The sequence below is a fragment of the Hydractinia symbiolongicarpus genome, chromosome 8 (assembly GCF_029227915.1).
Source record: "Hydractinia symbiolongicarpus strain clone_291-10 chromosome 8, HSymV2.1, whole genome shotgun sequence".
Lineage (NCBI taxonomy): Eukaryota > Metazoa > Cnidaria > Hydrozoa > Anthoathecata > Hydractiniidae > Hydractinia > Hydractinia symbiolongicarpus.
Window position 1 is genome coordinate 24,596,739 of NC_079882.1, and position 22,555 is coordinate 24,619,293.

Sequence of the window (22,555 nt, forward strand, 5' to 3'; positions counted from 1 at the left end):
CTTAAGAAGGTTTGCGTAAAAAGTCTTCTAAGGAGTATCATATCAGTGCTTAGGGCTACAGTATACTTCGGAATTTTTTGTTTGCGTTAAGTAAACTAGCAGAGTAGGGTTTACGACGTCCGTTCTGTACCGGTAAAAAAGATACCAAGCAACAAGTTAAGGAACTTGACGACCTTGTTCTCTTAGTACCTTATTGCTTAACCCAAGATAGGGTTGCTTATAAAAAAGGGCTATTTATTCTCGCCTTCCGAGATTGTGGGAAAGAGAGAAAAAGAGCTCTGGGACTAGGTTGATGAGGTGCTTAAGCGAGGGTGACGTAAATTCAAGAAGTTACGATAACTAGAATGCAGGTATATTTCAAATGTAAGTGTATGGAATAGTACTCAGTAAAACTTTAATGCTGGCTAGGAAAAAATGTAAATCAGAATAATTGCACAACCTCGTTCTCAGGCCTTTTTCTCTCTTATCTGCGCTCATCTCGCCGTCCGATATGCAAAAAGAGACAATAGGTCCTGGGATCGAGGTAGAATAATTGCACAAAAACTACATGTTTTACTTATTTCCAACATAGTAACGATGCTCTTTTTTGTTTCTTTATAAATCTATACGAAGAAAGAAAATTATTATCAATGGTGAAAAACAAATAGAATGTCATCTCATTGAAAAAGAAAATAAAGGAAAAATAAACAAGAACATAAAAAATAATTAATAATTAAGAAAAAGCTAAAAAATCAAAAGACAAGGAGAATCCGTATTCCTTTTCAATTTCTTTGCGTTCTTCCAAAAATATTTTTTTTTAAACTTATTGCGGCTTTTAGACACAAATAAAAATTTCTCATTGAAGCAACGACACAACAATTTATTTTCGTAGAATTATTTTAATTCTTTGATGAAGTGTCTAAATTAACCAGCAGAAAAGACACTCCTATTTAAAAATTGTCACGGCAACGCTAATATTCGAGACTTATTTTCTTTCTTTGCTGTTGCGGGCGCATACTTAGATGTAACAAGTCAATAGAAGAAAACAGTGAGGTTACCCTGTCATCAATAATATTGTTCAAGGATTTGACAATTTAAATAATTGTTTTTCATACTAGACAAAAAATTAAAAATATATATAACCACTTTTACTGATGAACCTTCACCATGAATAGCACCATCAACCAGACTTTTATATGGTTTGTTGCTATGGTGATATTGTGAAGAGAAAAAGTGGATATGACTGGGGTGGCATCAAGATTTCGTCAAAGTCTTTCGAAAGCACTCTCACTGGACAAAATAGAACAAACCGAAGAAGAAAGAATGAATGGGGATTCCTTGATTGGGAAATCTGTAAACTTCTTTTCGAAGTTTGCGAATAATAACACTGCGACTTCTGCAGAACGAAGATCGAAAACGTTACTTGTTATTGACTCAAGAGAAAACAACTGGTAAGTTGAACTAGTTGGATTTGGTCTCTGAATGATAACCCGTATATTTCGGATTGAGCCTGTATTTGAATCCGAACGACATATTCAATGCAGTTTGATTATCTTTTTCTTTGATTTTGAAAACATAATTCTTGCATACATTAGAGATGATTTTAAAAATGATTCATTTGTCTTTTGAGTTTGTTAATTTTTCAATTTTTCAGGGAGAAATACTTCAAGGGGCGCACGTTACATGAACAGATGTACGATATTCGTGTAGAGCAGGTAATATCACTTTCCCTCTCTTTCTTATCACAATATACAGTTTCCCCATACATCTTTTCTCCATCAATACGACGACTCACAACATGTGTCACAGAACTTTACTTCGTTATCACCTTAACGACCTTCGAGAGACGTAATGTTTTCTTCGTTTCCTTCAGGCATCACTAAGCGAACTGCAAGTTGTTTCATCTTCAGAAAAAGGTGCAAGCGTCAGCATGAAAGTTATAAGAAATGGATCAATAGTTGCAAGGTAGACATTTTGTATCGATTTTGCTGCTGTTTTATGGAAGGCAGGGCAGGATGAGATTAGAAATCACTTCTTCTAATTCCTCTCTGTAAAAACCCTAGACTCCCTAGACTCAAGGAATTATTATCCTGCAGCGATTTCATTTTGTCCTTAAAAGATAGAAATTACATCCATCTATTGTTTCGTTTTATTGGATCATGCCTAGCCTTTCATGCGCCACTTCCAATTTTTATATAATATCCAAGCTATTTTACCGTATGAGGCCTTTCGCGTAGACAACCTCTAAGTCAGGTGATGACAATATTTATTGTCAATAGTAAGGCTTTAATCTACCATAAAACCCAAGGAAAAAAATGTCTGGACGCTCACAAGCATGCGCACAATAACATACGCAATTATATTTGTGTTTTATCTTCTATTCTAGATCATTTCGTCCAGATTTTGTTCTATTTCGTGAGTACGTGAAAGGACCGGACATGAAAAATAATTACAAGAATTTTTTGCTTGGTTTGATGCATGGAGTCGTACCTGCAGTAAATTCATTGACTTCTACATATAACTTTCTAGAGAAGCCAGTTGTGGTAAGTTGAAGGCTTAACACTTGTTAAACACTAAGGTAAACACAATATCACTTTTATAATAGTTTCTTAAACAGTTCAATAAAATGCTGATATGTGAAACCATTTGCTCTTTGTCTCTTCTCTACCACAGTTAAGAATTCTACTGCACTCTTAAAAATATAAATTTTATCTGTTTTATTTAGTATTCTGAATTACTTAAAATACGACATCAACTTGGCAAGGAAGAATTTCCACTTATTGATCAAAACTTTTACCAAAGTTACTCAGAAATGGTAAGGCTAGGAACGAAATGGTCTCAGGCTTCAAACCATTTGCATTTGATAAAGACCCCTCTTGGAAAGAAAAAGTTGCATTAATCTGCCCTTCCCTCTCTCTCAAATATTAAAAGGTTTTATAAAAAGAACCTTTTAATATAAGTATTCGAGCATTTCAAAGACGCTAATCGCAAAAATATTGGACACGAGGTTCACTCACTTCAATATGTTTTTGTTTCAGCTTTTGCCACCTTCGCTACCAGTCGTTGTAAAAGTTGGAAGCGGCAATAGTGGTTATGGCAAGGTGTGTGTGGCCAGTCCTCGTGGATTTCAAGACGTTGCTAGCCTTGTCTCGATGACAAACAATTACGCTACGAGCGAATCATTTCTTGATGGGAAATTTGACCTCAGAATTGTAAAGATCGGTCAGAGATATAAGGTGTTCAAGTGAGCAAATGTTTTGTCCGGTAAAAATTGGCATATCAAGAGACTCAGCAGTAGGGCGGTCCACTTTCTTCACAGTACACTTCTACCTTCTGCGGAAAGTACTGATGTGTAGGAAGAATTTTCCAGTTTATATTTTTTAGTCAAGCAAACAATATTCCTTCTCCAAAAGTCAAGCCAAATCTTGTGATTCATCAGAAATGTAGAAACATTTTTTACTGCTAGTCAAAAATTACGGCAACCGATAAAATTATTAATACTCTTTGTTTTTTCTTACCAAATTCACATTCATTTTTTCCCCTACATTATATCCCAACGCCAGAGTAAAATTTCCTTAGAGTTAACGCTAAATTTGCAAAAATGATTTTTTATTCCGACAGGAGAAAATCGTTGTCAGATGCATGGAAAACAAATCTTGGTGCTTCATTTGTTGAAGAAATTGCTTTAACAGAAAGGTAATAACTGATATAAATGGCGGCTGTGTGTCTGCCTTATGTGAAGTTCGTAGCAATAGGGAAAATGAAGACTTTAATTTATATTAAATTCTGGTACTGACACAACATATGTATCCAAATAATAACAATAAATTCTTGAACTTACTAGATACAAAAATTGGGTGGATGAATGTAGCAATCTATTCGGAGGTCTGGACATCGTTTGTGTTGAAGCTATTCATACAAAGGATGACAGAGAATATATTGTGGAGGTAAGCGAGACAAATCTTATGGTTAAACGCTTTGAGAAAGCAGACAGTTTTTAGGTGTAAATATCAAGCGCGACATTGGCCTACTTGTCAATGTCGTACCCAGACTTTTTTTTACGTTTCCAGATATATGCGTATATACGTCAAGAAAAGCTTCTCTCTTTACTTGCAATACCCACTGAAAGTGTCGCATCATTTTGCGTTGAAGTTTGTTAAGTAGAAATGGTGTTTTCTTTCCCAACTCTTTTCATATTGCGAGTCTTACTTCTGTTTCAAACATTCGCTTCATTTTTAGGTGAACAATGTTGCAATGAGTATATGTCCGGACAAAAAAGATGATGACATGAAATGTATTGTCAACCTTGTCATTAAAAGAATGGAACAAACCTTTCCACCTGCTATAGAAGTACCTCCTAAAGCTGTTCGAGGGAATACGTTGACAGGTAAGCATAAGCACTTTGTAATCATCTTCGTTTCCAGGCTGTATAAAAAAGGTATTGATAGCGTTGTAAACTAGGTTGGCTTTATAGTTAAAAAGCAATGCTAATGCAATCCTCGTTCCCAGAGCATTTCTCTTTTTTAATTAATTTGATGGCAGCGAAAAGGCCGCTCCGTAAACAACACGTTTGAGGGCCAAGGGAACGAGGTTGACGTCAATGCTAAAACAGTATTTTCAAACACGTGTGATTTTCACCCATTTATCTTTAGATGCAATTCAACTGATCAGCGGTCCCCCGTCTCCAGCATGCAGTGTAAAAAATGCACCAAATCACAATATAGAGTATGAAATGAATTCACATCGATCGGAAAGCGCCCCGCCTGTAGAAATGTCAGATTCTCGAAACACATTCAAGAAAACTTTAAACGGTCCCGAGAATGGAGTGGATTCATCTTCAAAGGGGGTAGAGAAGGGACACAATAGAAAAGGATCATTTGCAGGCCGTCTATTTAGTGCTTTAGAGTCCTAAATTAAGTAAAAATTAATGATGGTAGAAAACGTTATAGACATATACCAATTATGAAATGCAGTCGAATAACGCCACCGGTGGAGACTTCCACTATGTACAAGTGTTTAGGAGTGTCATTAAAAGATTGACTGTACGTTAACCAATCGTGGAATTAGAAGCTAGTGTCACAAACACAGGTTTGACTCAAAGAAATTTGAATATTTAAAATATTCAATTAGTTACAAGTATATATTTTATATCATTTTTTATTTTATGAAGTCATAATTTAAGCAACTCTGCTGCGCGCAATATAGAGATTCCTATACCTATTTTAACATTTTAGTTAAAGTTCTTATCAATTTTGTGAAGTGGAAATATCAACAGGTAATATATAGTTAAAAAAATTGCTGGATATTGTCAATTTTTTATGACCAATCTTCACCCGAAATAAAAACAAAGATACGATGGGTCTAGCATTTTTAGTACGTTATTTACGTGTGAAATACATTCTGTTTTAAGAACTAAAAACTGTTTATTTCGAATTCACTCTGATATTTTGTGACCAAGCGAACAGATCACATTCATACATAGTCGAGATTATTCATAATGGCGTCATGTTATTTTCAAGTCCAAAAAAAAAGAGAAAAAAGAGTAAAGTTTTTTTTTAAGTAAATACCGCATACGGCAGTGACGACGACTGTCGTATTTCAGATAACAACCGACCGACCGTCAATTCATATGAGATATTTGTACAAAACAAGGAAATAACTGATAAATAAGTTCTTGCAAAAGTATGCTCAGTTTAAGGCATCCAGAACAATTAGTAAGTCGCAGGTAGCGCGGAGAGAAAAATGATCAATTATACAGGAAACCGCAAATGTTGGAGGATTTGCAACTAAACGGTTACGTAACGCAATCAAAAAAAGATTTTTTGTGACAAAAATTTACTGCAGTTAACATTAAACAGAAACAAAAATTCGATTTTTCTTCAAATTATTAACATTGTATTTTCTTTCTATATTTACCACAGTGTAGATTGAAATTACTAAAAAAAGATCTTTAGATCAAATTCATTAAAAGGTGTTAAAAGTAGCGTAGATTGAAAGAATCTCCGTATTTCAAACACTTTTATCACTGGCAACTAATAAATTTTTCAATAGCTTGATACCTCGAATACTTTTTCCCTTATTTTGGAAATTCCACATAACATGATGTGATCTTAAAAAAACATCTCACTTCTCCACATAACTTGTGTCATGCTAATTTAACACAACTGACAAAATAAATTTCCATCGTCCAAGTACTTGCAGATATATAACTTAAAAATATATAAAATTAATTTCTCATATAAAAAATAATTTATAAATACGCAAAAAGTTCTCTGTTTCCAATTTTTTTACAGCACATAACATGAGACAGCATCTCCTCACATACCACTTAATGAGATTGTGCGATGTTGGAAAAAAACTCGAGTATCTCTTTAATTGTAACAGGAAGTTTTATATTAGAGTTTGGGTAACAGAGTTCAACAAGTTCTTGATACCGTTCATACTGACGCACAAAAGCTTCTTGAAGGTTGTGCCACAATACCTAAACAAACATAACAAAAAATTTGATGTAGTGGACGCACCTGTCCTCCATAAAATGTCCTCCTTTTGCTCCCATGGTCTTTCTTTGTATCCATTACTAGACCTTTTGCATACTCACGCTTTTTTTATTTGATTTTCGTTCGTGTGTTTCATGTATTCTCCACTGTATTTCACACATGCCCTAACGCATCTCAAGATGAAAAAACCCATTTGCAAAAATGAATCGCTTACTATTACTACTTTACTTGTTCAAAATTTTCCCATAAGGAAAATTTTATCAAGAGATGAAAATTATGATTTACTGCTAAATATGTCCCAACAAAGATTTTTGGCGGTACGATATGAACAAAGTACGAGTGTTAACAGCTGAATGCAATCCTGACATTTTAAAAGTGTAAAGCAATGCTTGAACAGTTCTTTATTTCGGATCGGGTCGGATCGGACTAACAAACAGGTACGCACTTTTTCTTTTCGTAGCTACTTTGATATGAGCTTCAAAGAGTTAAGAATTCAACATTTTAAGTTTGGAATGATTTTAAATGATTTTAAATGCTTTTAAATTAGCAACCCTTCCTTCCTTAACTCTATACATGTAGCCTGTGCTTTTACATATTTAACTGTACTTTTATCATATAAATATTTTTTAAAAAGTTCGAAAAGTCATCACAAGAGATGGAGATTCCTATTCGCATATGCTCTTTGTATGAAGCGTATTGTTCAACAGATTTGTACAAATATAAAAACGCATTGAATTTAAAAGAAAACCTGTGTTAATCCCGCTTCAGTGACGTATTTTTCGATTTTTTTGTGAAGTAGCTCTAACCCCTTCTTTACCTGCAAAAAAAAATATCACAGATAACATTTGATCAATGCTTCAACACTTAAACACTGATCACGTGACCACCCTACCTCCTTCGGTGGATATTCTTTGATGACATTCCTTAATTCTTGCTGATTCAGCGCTAATTGGTATCCTATGTCTTCCATGCGGACGCCAGAATTGATGCATGACTCAACTCCTTGAAAGAAGCGCTAAACAAATTTTTAATTTCAGTAACATTCTCAGAAAGGCTACAAATACGCAAATACAGAACAAATAAAACTACTAGTCGTAAGCCCGTGAAGGAAAACACAGGTCCGCTGGTCTTCAGATTTTCGCCCGTCGTAGGATCACAATTTTGTGCGTTTTTAGCAAGACATTACTCAGTGTGATAGATAAAATACGGGGATTATCAACATAGACTGTAATATGTAGCCATTCTTTTAGTTACAAAACTATAGATGGATTTTTTTTCTTCTCCAAAGACTAAGAAGACTATAAATATGAAGCAATATAAAAAAAAAATATTTCGTACACTCATTCTGTCGAGAGGTCTTCCAAGTCTTGTTAATATATACTGATGCATGGCATCGTAGTAATTCTGTTCAGCTTGTTTCTTCTCGTTTTCTAAACTCGTATTCTTCAACCCACGAATTACACCTGTTGTATCGGTAAACGTAAGATTAAAACATACAGCGACGAAACAATGAAATATGTTTATGGTATTTCTACGGTTAATGTGTAGAAAAGTTAAAATAAGCTGAAGTCAAAACAACAGACAAACTCACCGTGTAAGTAATGATAGTTTTCTATAAAAATAAAAATCATTAAACTAACCCTAACCCCTAATGCAACAACAACAACAACAACAAACGAACACAACAATAACAAAAACAAACAACAACAAAAACAAACAACAAAAACAACAAATAAATCATACCAAACATGACAATTTCTGGTGGAGGTTTGTCGTTCTCTTCTGCCACGTGTTCTATCTTTTCGAATAAGATTTGAATTAATTTCTGATAGGCTTTGTCGATTTCCACTCTTCTCTCAGAACCACGAAATATATGCTCAGATGCTTTAAAAAATTTCTACAAAAAATTATAAACTTGATGTAAGAAAATAAAAGAAAACAACATGAGAATAGACTTCACACTAGAAAAAAATCTCGCACCCACGTATCTTTTGCGAACGAAAATAAGATTTGAAATACCAGTGCTGTAAACTGTAAAAAAATCTCTTGACTAATTTTCTGTGCTTACAAGAGACGATTCTTATTACTCGATAACAAAGTTCCGGAATAATATACACTTTAAAGCATAAACACTGGAATTTTTGGGTTAAGCACCGATTTGATACCTCTACGGTAACGACGTCTGGTAGTATTCCAGTACGTTTCTTTTTCTGCACACGAAGTTCAGATATGTGGCGACACATCGTCTCCTAAAAATAAAGTGGCCAGACGGAAAAAAGATAAAAAAAATTTGCGAAAAAAGGATTGAATGAAATATAAAAGGAGAGATTTACAATGTATTTATCAAAGCATCTCTTTGTACAGACCAGCCATCCACCAAACAATGTTCCCAAAAATGTCGGCGGAGCACCAGTTGATTGACTCGTGACAAGATGAGAAGCTTGGTTTTGAATGCGATACATTGCATAGAGAATATTACTAGAAAAAGAATGACCGTTTAAAAAAATTAGTATTAGAATAAATAGGGATGTTGAAAGTTATTATAAAGAAGAAGTTGTAATGAAAGATTACAATTTGTTTGCTTACACTTATTATTCTATCTGTCGTTCAGTTATTTAGAAATAAAAGTCGCACGCACATATTTAACTGTAAATTTATAGAATGCGCATGCGCGTCATCAAGGGCGGTGGTTTATCAAATAGTTAGTAACATAAAAATGAATCCTAATTAGTCAATGCGCTTGAATTGGACACTAACCGATCCTTTGTCAATTATAACAAGAGTTCAATCAAGCAAATAATTAAGCTCTGCGCTGTTATATTCAAAATAGTAATTCTTGTTAGCCATCTACTCGCAGTTTAGTTAGTCAAATATGTGGCGTGTGACGTTGTGGTTATGAAGTTCGCTTCATAATCACAGGGTCTGTGGGTCGGTCCACAGCGCGGGCATGTTTAGCAAGTGTCTTTACCACAGCTACGGCTCAACCCATGCCATGTGAGGGAAATTGGGTAGGCAATGCCGGTGTAACCTAATGTATACATTCAAAACACATGACCGACATTGATACAGCATTTCCAACATTGAAGGGGCTATATCCTGCATAAATAATAATAATAATGTTTGAACAGTAATATACTTACTGCGGATGCAGGCTTTCACCAAAAGAAATAAAACTTTGAAGTTCCACATCCAGAAACCCAAATATGTTCTTCATCATATCTCTAGAATACCACAGTGTTGTTTTAAGACACAAATTTTGGGCCATAGAATATATATTTATATATTTATTTCAATAAAACGCAGTTTGAATGTGAAATGAGAATTTGGAGAAATGATAAAAAAAAATATCCATACCGAACTTCATCAACATTCCTACAAAATGAAAGTTAGTAAGAATTAATCTGAAATTTAGTTAGTAAGGTCAAAACTTTATATTGAGTTATACGAAGATGTCGCTTTAATTAAAATTAAATTTTGTTTCAAAGTGAAGAAAACTGTCTTATTAAAGACTCCGTTTATCCACATCAATAAATTGATTAATGTCCAAAATGTCAAATTGTAAACTTCATGGCTCGGTTATTAGAAATAAGCTCTACAGTGAGATTCAATATATCGTACAATACAAGCAAGGATACCAAATATTTTAGCGGTCCATTAAATTACTGGAATCATTTACATACCACTGTAGAAAAAAAATTACTAATAACAGAATTCAAAATTATTTAATTAAATGTTGTTAGTCGGTTGTTATACATCTGCGACGTGTAAAGTTGAAACTGTGTATTACCTTACAGTCACATCATGGTGTGGTCTGAAATATAAACAAATGTGTGCAAGTGAATGATTGTATAAATGCTTGTTGGTGGAATTGTTGTGTCGTGTTGTTGCGAGCGTGTGAATGGTGTTAGTTACGTTAACGATGGAATTTTTTGTAAGAAAGTGAACATAGACTGAACAAGGAGCTAAACAGTTTCATATGTTTTATCAAAACATACCAAGAATTCGTATTTTTCTGGGCGTTCGACGACAACGAACTTGGAACATAGGGTACTTGAAGGGAGTTAAGTTAAAAAAGGTGCAAAGGAGAGCTGTCGGTTCAGTGCAAAGGATTTTGTGTATTCAATGAACTCGATTTTGTGTACACAGTGAACTCTCTCAACGTTGAACCTATTACTTATCCCTTGGAAATTCCAGAGATTGTAATTAAATTATCTCTCCGCTTGTCCAAAACAAAGTTTCAGTCACATTATTTCTTGTTAAATGATTTTGCTTCTACCAAATGAACACCAACGTTTGAAAAACGTTATAATGTTCTTTTTGAGTCAAAAAATAAATAAATAAAAAAATAAAATTATTTTTAAGTTTAAAATGGTGCGCCCATTGCAGTATCTGTCGAGTTTTCTGTTGTCCACAGTTAGGTCAACTTTTGGTCACGTTGAAACAAGGTGCAGCAGTAATACTCACGCCGCACGTGGTGGTCTTCCTGTACTTAGCATGGCGCCATCAGCGATGTCGGTGGGCAGCTCAGCAGGACTTTCCTAAAAATATGTTTAACGTGAAAGATCAATAAGTAATCCATGACTTAGCTACTTTTACTTGAAGTTTATCACTTTAAAATAACTTTATCTCAAAATACCACACCCCTTTTGCTTTTCACACGCACGCGTATTATTTTTCTACTAGCAACCAGTTTAACAGCTATACTAGAATCTGCGTGATTGAGAAGCAATAAAGTATAAGTAAGATTGGGTATACGAAACATTCTTTTATGTTTGATACTATGCTTTGAAAATTCATTCTGCCAAATCAAAGGTATTGCAGGCTCAAACGATTTATTTTTTTCAAAAGAACTGCTTTTTCTTTTCCTTTCTTTCAAATTATTCCAAATTATTATTTGCTGCGTTTGTAATACACAAGCGATAAAACCCAAATAACTCGAACCTCTCATGTTAGTAGCGTATTACCTCGTTGCGTTAAAATGGATCATAATCAATTGAAGTGGGGAAAACACAACGAAAGATATTTGCGAATATGGAACAGCGCAAAAAAGGTTGTAACTCACACGAATCTTTAACTTCTTCATAACTTCAACACACAAATGAATTTATTGATTTATCATCATCGCAATCAAACTTACCTTGTAATTGTCTCCTGGATAACGAAGGTGAAAAAATAAAGTGCAAAACTGTTGTTCTGCTGATACATAGGGTTCCAATTCAGACAAAATAACATCGAATACCTTAAATACAAAATATTATAAAAAATAGAAAAGTAAAAAATAAAGTTATTTTTTTCCAAAACAAAATAAAATGCACATATTCTGCTGGAAAAAAAATGCGTCTAAACGAGACATCGACTCACTTCCAAAAAGGTATCTACAATATTTTAGGCGTGTTGTGAATTGAGAAAGGAGAACAATGAATTTTATACACGTTTTCTTTTTATAAAAACACTCAACTTGAAGCTGGAAGCCTTTAAATGTTCTAAATTTTTTACCCTGAAGCCTCCAAAATCTTCCATAGAAAAAAGGGTTTAAAAATGTACCGAACGTTTTTTTTTAATTAAAAGAATTAGGAAGCATTACAGAACAGAAAACCATGTGTATTATACACCCTTAACAATTAGAATAAGTTTGAATAAGTCAATTAGAATAAGAACAAAATTTATATACAATAAATACCTCCTTTAGAAAACAAACAACCTACTGTCTCAAATTGCGTCGATGTAGCAGTCCCTGCAAAACTCGATGACGAAGACTCAACAGAAGCCATCGAATCAATCGATTCTTTCGATGGAGATCGTTTCAACTTTGATTCCTTACGAAACCTACTAAGCCCACTTTTTGACTTGACAGGACCGATCTGCTCGTGACTGTGTACACTTGTCAAGGAGTGGCTTGATTTTCCTCCTATAAACAGAAATCGAAGGTTTTAGAGAATGCTAAGAAACTTTGTAAAATTCAGCGTTTCAAAATAAATGATAAATTACCTTTAACTTTCATGGAAGCCTTCAGTTTCGCAACTTCAAGATATTCCTTAAATTCCTTTTCATATGTCAACGTAAAAGATTTCTCATAATGCTAAAAGAGAAGCATTATAGTGATGCAAAGTACCAAGAGCACGGAAATTTGATTCATTTTTACAAAGTTAACCATCATATAATTAAATTCATTCATTGTTACAGAAGCAGAAGGAAACAAAAAAAAATAATGAAACAAGATCGAGAATCTCACTATGAAAAAATATTGCTTTTGACAGAACTCTGCACTAAAATTAGTTAAAATTTGCAATAGATAGTTCTATTTGCCTAGTGTTGGTAGTTCTAAAAAGCAGATGGCAAACCGACACACTTACAGCTTTGATCTCAAGATATTTAGAATTATCCAAATCTTTTAACCACTTCATCAGGTCAACATATGGCAGGAAATCATCGTGGACAGAGTCATGAGGTTGTAAGCTCAAGTCGCTATTGAATTTGTAAGACACACCATCGATGTTGCTCTGTTAAAACAGATAAATAAATAAACATTAGAGTTTTTTACTTCGATGTGTCAAAAACAACATGCAGGTGGATCACCGTAATACGGAAGATATTCAAACTAACGAGAGCACCTAAAGTGCATGCAGTAGGGCCGTTCAAAACATACAGTAGGGCCGTGCAGGTGATATAGTAGATGAGAGTACGCACGTGCTGTGAAATGAACTTGTCTAAATGCGTGTAAATACGCTGCGCAAATTCAGCCTTTAAGTTTGTGATATTCGCAAGTTGATCTTGGACAGCTCTGAGTTCAGCTATGCCTAAATAAATAAGCACAAATATATATGGCTAGTCGTTAACCGTGGGAGAATCCACGGGTTCGTCGGTCTTTAAATTACACGCCCGAAGAAAATGATTATAAATACACACCTGGATTGAATTGCGTGTGAAATGCAACGAGCAGAATTTTCGCTGCAGAAATACATTCTTCAATCCCGAGAGGTGTATACAAATCTCCTTCGCGTAAAGATCGAATATGTCTTTGCGATATATCTAGTTTGCCCTGACAAAGCAAAGAATAAACAAAAATTATAACATAGCAAGGTGTTCACTTAATATCAACTCCTTATATTTCGGATATCCCTAATAATGCCCTGATTTTTTTAGGTCACAATTTCGCAATCATTGGAACATTGGATTACCCCCAAAATTGTAAATTTCTTTGCAAGCATATTTGGGGAAAACAGTTCTGAAACTAATCCATGCATAAGTTTCCAAAAAAACGCATTTTACCATTTAAACCCAATATTCCTGACTTTTTTCAGACATTCCGACAATAATCAGGCACCCCCTGACAACTCCTGACAGAGTGGACACTGATATATTGACAAGAAACAATGAGAAAAAACACGAAAAATACAATATAACGGACAAGAAAAAATGTTTACGACGAAGATAACAGCAACAGCTACACAAGAATGACCCCACAGCTACGACAATAATACGAACTCTTACATAGAGAATGGTCATACTTACTACAATATACTTTATCTCTTCCAACAACTTCTTGTTAGACGTTCGCTCAATTTCCATTCTATTATCTTTAAACTCCATTTGTCCCATCTGATCACCTACTTTCTAAGGAGAATTAAACACTTCATCAAATGAAACAATAATTATTTGGCACTACACAAGGGTTGATGCTGAATCAACAAAATTTATATATTTTAATTCTGAATGTAAAAGCCTTAATGGACTTATTCAAAGGCTGGATAAAAGTTTTTACTGATACAGACGGTTTATATGAATAGAAACGTCTTTTCTCTGTAGATAACAAAAAACTACTGACCTGCAAGCAGTCATCATAAAATGTCAACCGATCATCTAACTGGTTCAATTCTTCCACACTCTTATCGATTAAAGAAAGTAAGTCTTTCGCTTGCTGTTCTGAACCCATGAGCGATGTAATATTGATCTAAAGAGAACAAAAAATTAAAGTTATCCTTTGGTTAATAATCTTTTCAAATGTGACCAATCAACTCTTACATATTCCAACTCTTGTAGTTCCGACGATAGTTGGTCTGTGAATATTTCAACATTTGTAAGCGCGTCTTCAAATTGACCTAGTATTGTATTCAAATCATTTTCTTCTTTCGGCGTCAACTTTTGATAATCCTCTGAAAGAACAATTTTGCAAGTTAGCAAAATTAACATCAAGTCAAAAATCACGTTGTTAGTTAGTACGCCGTACCTTGTCCCTCCTGGCTTCCAATTGGTTGAGTGGCTTTAACAACTGTGTGAATTCTGTCTGATGGATCTAAAAAAAGCGTTCCTTCTTTTCAAATAAAATCTAGAAAAATTTACAAGAGCAATTCACAATAGCGACCCATAACAATTCATGTTCAAGAAATGAAAAACTTTCCACAATAATATGACAGATAAACGAAATAATATCTTCCATAATTTACAATAGACCTGTTTTTAAAACCCAATATATTAGACGAAATTGATAGCTTCCAAAACGCTAATTTTTCAGTTTTACTCGAACAGAATATAGCAGGCACCATTTGCGTAGGTGGATATTGACCTAATGGAAGAAAAATTTTCGCGAGTCAAAAAAAAAGGTATTTCGTGGGAATTTACTTAATTTGCACAGATTTAGATTCCTCGCAGGACTAAATTTTCTCGATTTCTTAATTAGCAAAAGAATATTTTTGCGATCTGATGGAAACCGCAAGAGTCATATTTCACCAAAGCATAAAACGATTTAGTATTTAGTACATAGTGGTAATAAATAAATAAATGATAAATTTTAGCGAATTGTGTCTATTAGAAAAAAGTTCGCGAGAATGTATCAAATCACGTGTATGTATTTTGTTTCATTTCTTCAATTCTTCAATATTTTTTTTTCTTTTTTTTTATTCTTGTTAGCCGCACTCTTATATAACTGATTGTAAGTTCTTTATTTATTATTATAAAGTTTCTGAAAGTCTTGCTTGTATTAAGGCTGGTCAATTTTCTACACCATCATGATTGAGTAAAAAGTGAGCAGAATTTATCTTTATTACAAAGCCCTTAGTACACTCGCGGTAAAAGCTTTAAATGATCAAATATGCAGGCCTTTTATAGGACTAAATTCTTTTTACAGTTACTGCTTGTATATTCAATGGAAAATATACGGAAAAATCAAATTTTAGGCATACTAGGACTGCCTTACACTCCACAAAAATGAATCATGGTAGCCACACATTGAAATAAATAAATAAATTCTTAAAAGAGAAATAGTGTTGTGGTAGGAAATTCGGATTGCGTTTACAAAATTTTAGATTTGCCAATTATAAATCTATTGCTATCAATCCAATGCATTTGCTGACTATACACTGGTTTTGCCGGCAGGCAAGTTGGAGTAGAGTTATATGTGTAGCTTTGGAGATAATCTAACACAGTTATAATCAAAGGGGAGGAAAAACCGAAAAATCACTGTGCATTTGTAAAGTTTAAAATACAATGAAAAACCCCTTCAGTCCCGAAGTTGTTTTATTTTTTACATTTAAGACATTCAGACCAAAATTAGTTCAGAGAGTGAATATATCAATCTCTTGATATCCCCACTATGTTCTTGATATCCCCACTATGTTCTTGATATCCCCACTATGTTCTTGACATCCCCACTATGTTCTTGATATCCCACTATGTTCTTGATATCCCACTGCACTATGTTCTTGATATCCCCACTATGTTCTTGATATCCCACTATGTTCTTGATATCCCACTGCACTATGTTCTTGATATCCCCACTATGTTCGTGCTATTTTTTTTGCTCTCTAGTTTTAATTAAAAACAAGCATTTGCAATTTTTTTGACAAATTTTGAGCCAAAATTTGTCATGACACCAACATGTTTGGCGTGTTACGTGTTATAGTTTTCACGACATCATCAATTTTTGTCAGAAACAAACAAACAAATAAACAAACAAAAAAATGAAATCAAAATTTAACTTTGTTTATTTTTAGAACAACACAATTGATACCTTAAAAATATGGAGGATACAACGGACATCTGAATAAACAGAAAACACTTGTAGGAACATGTAACATTAATATTCATTACTTCTAATATTATAACATATTTTATACAACAGTAACAACTATACAGTATGTGCATATCTTCGCATTTTGTAGACCTCCTGCTTATATGCTATTTGTTTATCTACAACTTTGATGGTATCAAGAAATACAGATGTTTGGAAGGCAACCAAAGTGTTTTCAACTGGTTTTAACCAAGCTATATACACTTTATACCAATAGCCAATACATAAATTTGACATGTTGGCACAGTAAGTCACAAGGTACAACATAAATGACCGAACATAAATATTCGGAGCACTTGACCTCAAAGGTATTGCTAAGACTACGAAAAAAAGCATCAATATCATAGTATACATGATAGCTCGGCTGTCATTGTAGCGACATGGCAACTTTCGACATCGAAATGCTTCTACACCACACACAATGGAAAGAACAACAACATACATGCTTTGAACAGCAACATAAGATTGTAAATCACAACTTTGCTCTTTCGTGAAGTCTCTTACATAGTAAATGGTTTTAACCTCAGAACGTTCAAACAACAGGAAGCCAGCTGTGAAGCATATTTCAATCAGAGATGTACTTATAAGGATCGCCCAACTAATAGCTTTTAACATAAGCATATCTTCGGCTGAAATTCTGATATTGGATTTAAAAATCCGAACAAGCTGTTCCGCTTTTACCAGCATCATGGATATCACTAGCACTATTAGCCAGCCATTTGTGAAAAAAACTGCAACACAAAACACAACATTTCCATCATAAAGCATCAAATTTAACGTGCAAAATAAAATGAACTGCATGCACACTTGCACGCATGACAACTTCCAATTGCACGCCTTCATGATGGGCGTGGCTCGAAACTTGATTATTGTAAAACACACAAGTAGAGACACAAGGGCTCCAAAAGTTGTTAAAACATAGGAGGTATATAAAAAAGTTGGGAAATCGCTGTATTTTAGTAACTTAAACCAAATACATGCAGTGTTATTTTTATTCCTCCAACCATCCTTGCATGGCACACACATATCATTCCCAGGCAAGGGTTTGACATGACCTAGTTTACACTCTACACAAATCCAACAGCATGTCTTTCCCACATTAACAATAGGATAGAACCCTGGATTACAAGTCTTAGAGCATGACGATAAAGGTGGTCCACCTAAGCCAGACACCCAGACTATATCTCTTTGTACTTTTAATCCTGCAATACTATTCCACTCTCCAACTTTAACCATGTCTACCACACCATTTTTTTGTTGGAAATTGTATAAGTAAAATACTGATGTATTAACTTCGTTATTTTGATCAAATCTTACAGTCTCGTTTTGAAGTCCCATGAAGGAAACATGTGGCAAATAGTTTTTCAGGAATTTAGTTTGATTAAAAGTGAGTAAAAACATGCAAGTTGTCGCATTGTGGCCGTCACAAACATCATTGAAATAGTTCCTCAAAGCCAATGCATAACTATACACAGAATTTCTGATAAAACCAATGTAAGGCATGCTAGATGAAAAGGAACCTGTAAACTCCTCCACTGTGCTTATATTGTAAAAAGAAATGTATCTTTTTAATTCAAGACTTTTGTTTCGTGTTTGAAACAATGCCCTAAAATAATTTGAGAATTCAGGATACAACCCCCCAAAGTGTCCAAAAGCAAACACTCCTGACATAATTTTAGGATCAATATCTTTATACCAATTGCTCACTTCAGCACCATCACAGATTATCCATGTAATACCATGTAATCCCTGTTCTTCAGCTATCATTAAAATTTCTTTCGCAGTGCTTCCGATTGCATATATAATAACGACACTGGTGGGAATTGCATTTAACTGTCTGTTTTTCAATTTTTGAAAAATTGAATAAAAATCATCTTTATGTATTGGAACATGAAGTAGGATATCCAAATCAATACATATTGAGTTCTTTTCAAAAAATGACTCCAACACATACTTTCCATCAAAGCCATACCAGTCTTCTGTCGCCATAACAGAAACAAAAGACCAATTGTACATTAAAATAAAGTCGACTAAAGCTTGAGCGAAAACACTATCTGATGGTATTGTCCTAAAAAAGTTAGGATAACTGTTTTTATTACTTAGTGAAGTTGTTGTAGCAATGTTACTAACGATAGGTATTTCAGTGAAAGATAAAATATTGCTCAAATGACGGGTTATTGTTGATGTTGAGCATTCAACAACACCTATGTGGTGAACATTCTCGTCATTTTTCTTGCAAGTGCAAGAAGGTTTGCCATGTGTATCCAAAACAAATTCAGTGAAAATTTCAGTTATGGCATCTACTCTATGATCTCCACAGATAGAAAAAAGTTCAAGTCCGAGTTTCGTTATATTTCTTAAAATATTGGCGTTCACCTCCTGAACAACGAATTGCATTAACTCAAAAGCCATAAATCCAAAGCTCCTGAATTTTTCTGGAACTAAACCAAGAAGATTTAGGTGCTCTACATTTTTGTATAATTGAACGCCACACACGTCAGGAGTACATAAAGTAACAGAAAATCTTAGAAAGAAGAAGCCTATAACACACCAGTACATTGTAGCCTCAGTTTTTTGTACAGTTTAAATTTGCAGTTTAACTTTTTAGTTAAACTTTTACTTTGCTACAGCTGGGTGTAAAATTTGTTTGCTTTATACATTAACAATACAGTACATACTTAATCAAATTTTTAAATTTATGCTTTCTTTTAATTCTTTAAAAAACAAATTAAAAGTACTAGTTTGATAATTAAAAACATAGAAAAAATAATCATGCTATATTCATAATTTTTACTAGGAATTTATAGAATTTAAAAAATTAATTATCTTTTACTATTACTAATGTAAAAAGGGAGAAAAGAAAACACCTTTACCATAAGGAGCACAACCTAAATAATTTATGGCATAAATGACCACGACATAAAACATCAAAATGATGTCATGAGTAATGCCTAACGGGAGTCACACCAGTGTTTAATGACAGTATATACCTCCTGTTTAATTCAGTAAGAATGAAGGAGGGTGAACAAATGTATGGACAAGGTGGTTTGGATAAAGAAAAAAAGTGAACAAATGTATTGCAAGGTGGTTTGGATGAAGAAAAAAATGAACAAATGTATGGCAAGGTGGTTTGGATGAAGAAAGAAAATGAACAAATGTATGGCAAGGTGGTTTGGATGCAAAAAAAAAAATGAACAAATGTATGGTAAGGTGGTTTGGATGAAGAAAGAAAATGAACAAATGTATGGCAAGGTGGTTTGGATGAAAAAAAAAGTGAACAAATGTATGGTAGAAGGTGGTTTGGATGAAAAAAAATTAAGAAATGTAGGGTAGAAGGTGGTTTGTATGAAAAAAAAAGTGAACAAATGTATGGTAGAAGGTTGTTTGGATACAAAAAAGTGAACAAATGTAGGGTAGAAGGTGGTTTGTATGAAAAAAAAGTGAACAAATGTATGGCAAGAGGTGATTTGAATGAAGAAAGAGGGTGAACAAATATGGTTGGATGAAGAAAACTATTAGCTAGTGTTGTAGTACCTCTAACAAGTACGGGTGAATGTCTGCATGTGATTAAAGCTTCTTTCTTAGTAAAGTAGATGTCCGTTAATTCAAACACACAAGGGACTAAATTATTTGTTCGAATTAACGAATGTTCGGATTATCAGAAGTTAGAAAAAACAAGAATTTTGATAAACGTTTAAAGGTTTTATGCTAATACAACTTGTTTACAACTTTACTACAACTGTTTATAAAAAATGTTTTAACGTTGTTTGCTTGGCGATGGGCAAGGCCTCCAAATTCCTTGTAAACTACTTCATTTTATTGGAAATACCAATTTAATTGATAAATTTTTCCACCATTGATGCAATAAAAATAAATAAAAATGAAAACGCTTGTTTTTATTTTCCCATAAGATTTTATTTATTGATACACAAGATTTTGAATTAACGAGCATAATGCAGCCTTAAGACTAAAAAATTTTTCGAATTAGCGAAATGTTCGAATTAGCGGAGTTCGAATTAAGCAGCTCAAAATATAAGACTTTATTAAACCAAACTCCAGGGACTTGGCAATTTGTTCGAAATAACGGAAAGTTCGAATTAAGCGGCATTCGAATTAACGGACGTCTACTGTGGATAAATTATATAAAATTATAATCGTAATATTCTCATGGGCACCGTTCTAAGGATTTGCAAGAACTTTGCTCTTGTTCGTAATCATCAGAAGAACTTATTTGGTCAGCTTCTGTTCCCGTACTGGTAGTTTGTTCATTTACTCTTGTTCATTTAGTTGCTTCTCGTTGGAATTATGATCTTGAATCCTTTAAGTCTTCCATAAAATATTGCATAAATTAAATATGTTTGGCTGCTGAGTAATTTATATCAGCATTTTTCAGTTTTTAACAAATTGCGTTTTGCGTTCCTTAATTGGTGGGTGGCGGCTGATCTATGTTGTGATGTCAATTTCTCATTATAGTTTTAGAAAGTTAAGCATTTTGTTTGGTATCAACTGAAATTCTGCTTACGTTAACCACATCAGTACAAGTTACACATCGTGGACTTCACAAGTCATCATCAGCACATTATTAAAATCACTCAACTGTTTTCGCCATGAGCTCAACCAAATAAACAGATAATTCACATTGGTATTGTTGCGTCCATTTTAAATTTAAACCTTTGCTACCAAATTGGCAAAGAAGAATTAGGATGACTCGCACTGGCTTAGCTTGATGACTGCTTTTTTTAACTCGATTATAATATTTTTCTGCAAAAGTGCACTAATTCTTAAAAAGTTATTCCATTAATTGTGTACTAAGGTTATATTTGTCTTTGAAAGTGAAACATACATTGCAAAATCTTGTTTTTCTGACTGGTCACAAGAAAAATTACACTACCAACATGATTGAAGAAAAAAGATTTATACAGCACTTCTTTTTTTTCAACAAATTGAAAAAAACAAATACTATTTCCTAGCTCTTTCACAATGACTTTGTTTAAAAAAAAAACAATAAATCTCGAAAATTTTCTTTCCACAAGCAAGAGACAGCAAGAGCAAATTAAATAAAATACATAAATTCAATGATATCGAAATAAAAATTTTACATAAAAAGTATTAACTTGTGGAAAATTCCACAGAGTATCACCTGTCATACAAATTTCCTGCATCGCTATTCCGTACATCCTTGCTCCATGTTAAGCGGAAGTAATGAATTTACATAAACAGGTGTGAATATAGGTGTGATTATAATGGTGTTTTCAATTACAAAGATTGTTAAATAGGCTCACAGACAGACAGTGAGTATTATATATAGATATTGTAGTGAAAACATAAATTCTGCCTTTTTTAAACAAGAATGGATCACATTATTTAATTCTGCAATTGTATTTTGCACAATTCTCAAAGCTCTATTTGCAAACTTTTGCTCCAAAATATTTTCTTATGCAAACAAGTTCTGTCCTTTAATTTTCTGAATGCACCAATTGAAATTAAAAACCTTTGGCATTAATTGGTAAGAATTACATATAACTAATGCAAGGTGGAGGGTAGCTTCACATACCTTTATCAAACAAACATAATGCAAAAATATACCTGAAAATGCCCGCAGTGTAATACACATGGAAACAATAGCAAAACAAAAAACGATAACATTGAAGGGGAAAGAAGAACAGAACAAAACTGATAAGTTTTTAATATTTAACATCTTTCTTTTTCCAACAGCTTGTTTATTTATTCTTACATTATAAATGAAACGTTACCAAGTCCATAGCCAGTAAACATTATTAAAATAAAAGTATTTTTAATTTTACTTTAAAGAATGTATGCAATCGTGTAGTTACAGATATATGAAATTCATCTTTTAGAATTAAAATGTAAATAATATTTTGTAAGCATTACACCTGTGCGAAGGTCATAATTACTCACTCATAACAGCACTACGCCTTTGTGCAATTTGTCTATCTACATTGTTTATTGCGTCAAGAAATACAGAAGTCTGGAAAGCAGCCAATGTGTTTTC

General features: G+C 33.6%; 2 protein-coding genes across 4 annotated transcripts in view; one reads left to right on the top strand and one right to left on the bottom strand.

The window, feature by feature from the left end:
* Positions 1-1,083: 1,083 nt before the first annotated feature.
* Positions 1,084-4,903, top strand: LOC130654418 (synapsin-1-like). Its single transcript, XM_057456993.1, has 10 exons — positions 1,084-1,430; positions 1,634-1,694; positions 1,853-1,944; positions 2,366-2,522; positions 2,705-2,794; positions 3,018-3,223; positions 3,601-3,675; positions 3,824-3,926; positions 4,219-4,366; positions 4,632-4,903. The coding sequence occupies exons 1-10, from the start codon at positions 1,219-1,221 to the stop codon at positions 4,889-4,891; spliced, it is 1,404 nt and encodes a 467-aa protein (XP_057312976.1). The 5' UTR covers positions 1,084-1,218; the 3' UTR covers positions 4,892-4,903.
* A 701-nt stretch (positions 4,904-5,604) lies between these two features.
* The window catches only part of LOC130654414 (exocyst complex component 1-like), a 45,387-nt gene continuing 28,436 nt past the window's right edge, over positions 5,605-22,555 (bottom strand). Inside the window, exons 5-26 of one of the 3 annotated variants that reach the window (XM_057456985.1) lie at positions 14,704-14,769; positions 14,499-14,629; positions 14,302-14,427; positions 13,989-14,090; positions 13,383-13,515; positions 13,164-13,273; positions 12,830-12,976; positions 12,465-12,555; positions 12,182-12,384; positions 11,614-11,715; positions 10,941-11,014; positions 10,264-10,287; positions 9,831-9,848; positions 9,617-9,697; positions 8,810-8,954; positions 8,642-8,725; positions 8,220-8,373; positions 8,068-8,088; positions 7,815-7,939; positions 7,369-7,491; positions 7,225-7,293; positions 5,605-6,460 (exon numbers count right to left, since the gene is read on the bottom strand). In XM_057456985.1, coding sequence (XP_057312968.1) covers positions 6,308-6,460; positions 7,225-7,293; positions 7,369-7,491; positions 7,815-7,939; positions 8,068-8,088; positions 8,220-8,373; positions 8,642-8,725; positions 8,810-8,954; positions 9,617-9,697; positions 9,831-9,848; positions 10,264-10,287; positions 10,941-11,014; positions 11,614-11,715; positions 12,182-12,384; positions 12,465-12,555; positions 12,830-12,976; positions 13,164-13,273; positions 13,383-13,515; positions 13,989-14,090; positions 14,302-14,427; positions 14,499-14,629; positions 14,704-14,769 — 2,282 coding nt within the window. In that variant the 3' untranslated portion in view covers positions 5,605-6,307. The remainder of the gene's footprint in view (positions 6,461-7,224; positions 7,294-7,368; positions 7,492-7,814; positions 7,940-8,067; positions 8,089-8,219; positions 8,374-8,641; positions 8,726-8,809; positions 8,955-9,616; positions 9,698-9,830; positions 9,849-10,263; positions 10,288-10,940; positions 11,015-11,613; positions 11,716-12,181; positions 12,385-12,464; positions 12,556-12,829; positions 12,977-13,163; positions 13,274-13,382; positions 13,516-13,988; positions 14,091-14,301; positions 14,428-14,498; positions 14,630-14,703; positions 14,770-22,555) is intronic. The other 2 variants (XM_057456986.1, XM_057456987.1) reach the window with 2 other exon arrangements.

Bases quoted from the DNA above. Each gene is read 5' to 3' on its own strand.
- LOC130654418 (XM_057456993.1), top strand. From the start codon at position 1,219: ATGACTGGGGTGGCATCAAGATTTCGTCAAAGTCTTTCGAAAGCACTC. The intron at 3,676-3,823 runs GTAATAACTGAT...TGAACTTACTAG, and splicing joins GAAATTGCTTTAACAGAAAG to ATACAAAAATTGGGTGGATG. The intron at 4,367-4,631 runs GTAAGCATAAGC...ATTTATCTTTAG, and splicing joins TCGAGGGAATACGTTGACAG to ATGCAATTCAACTGATCAGC.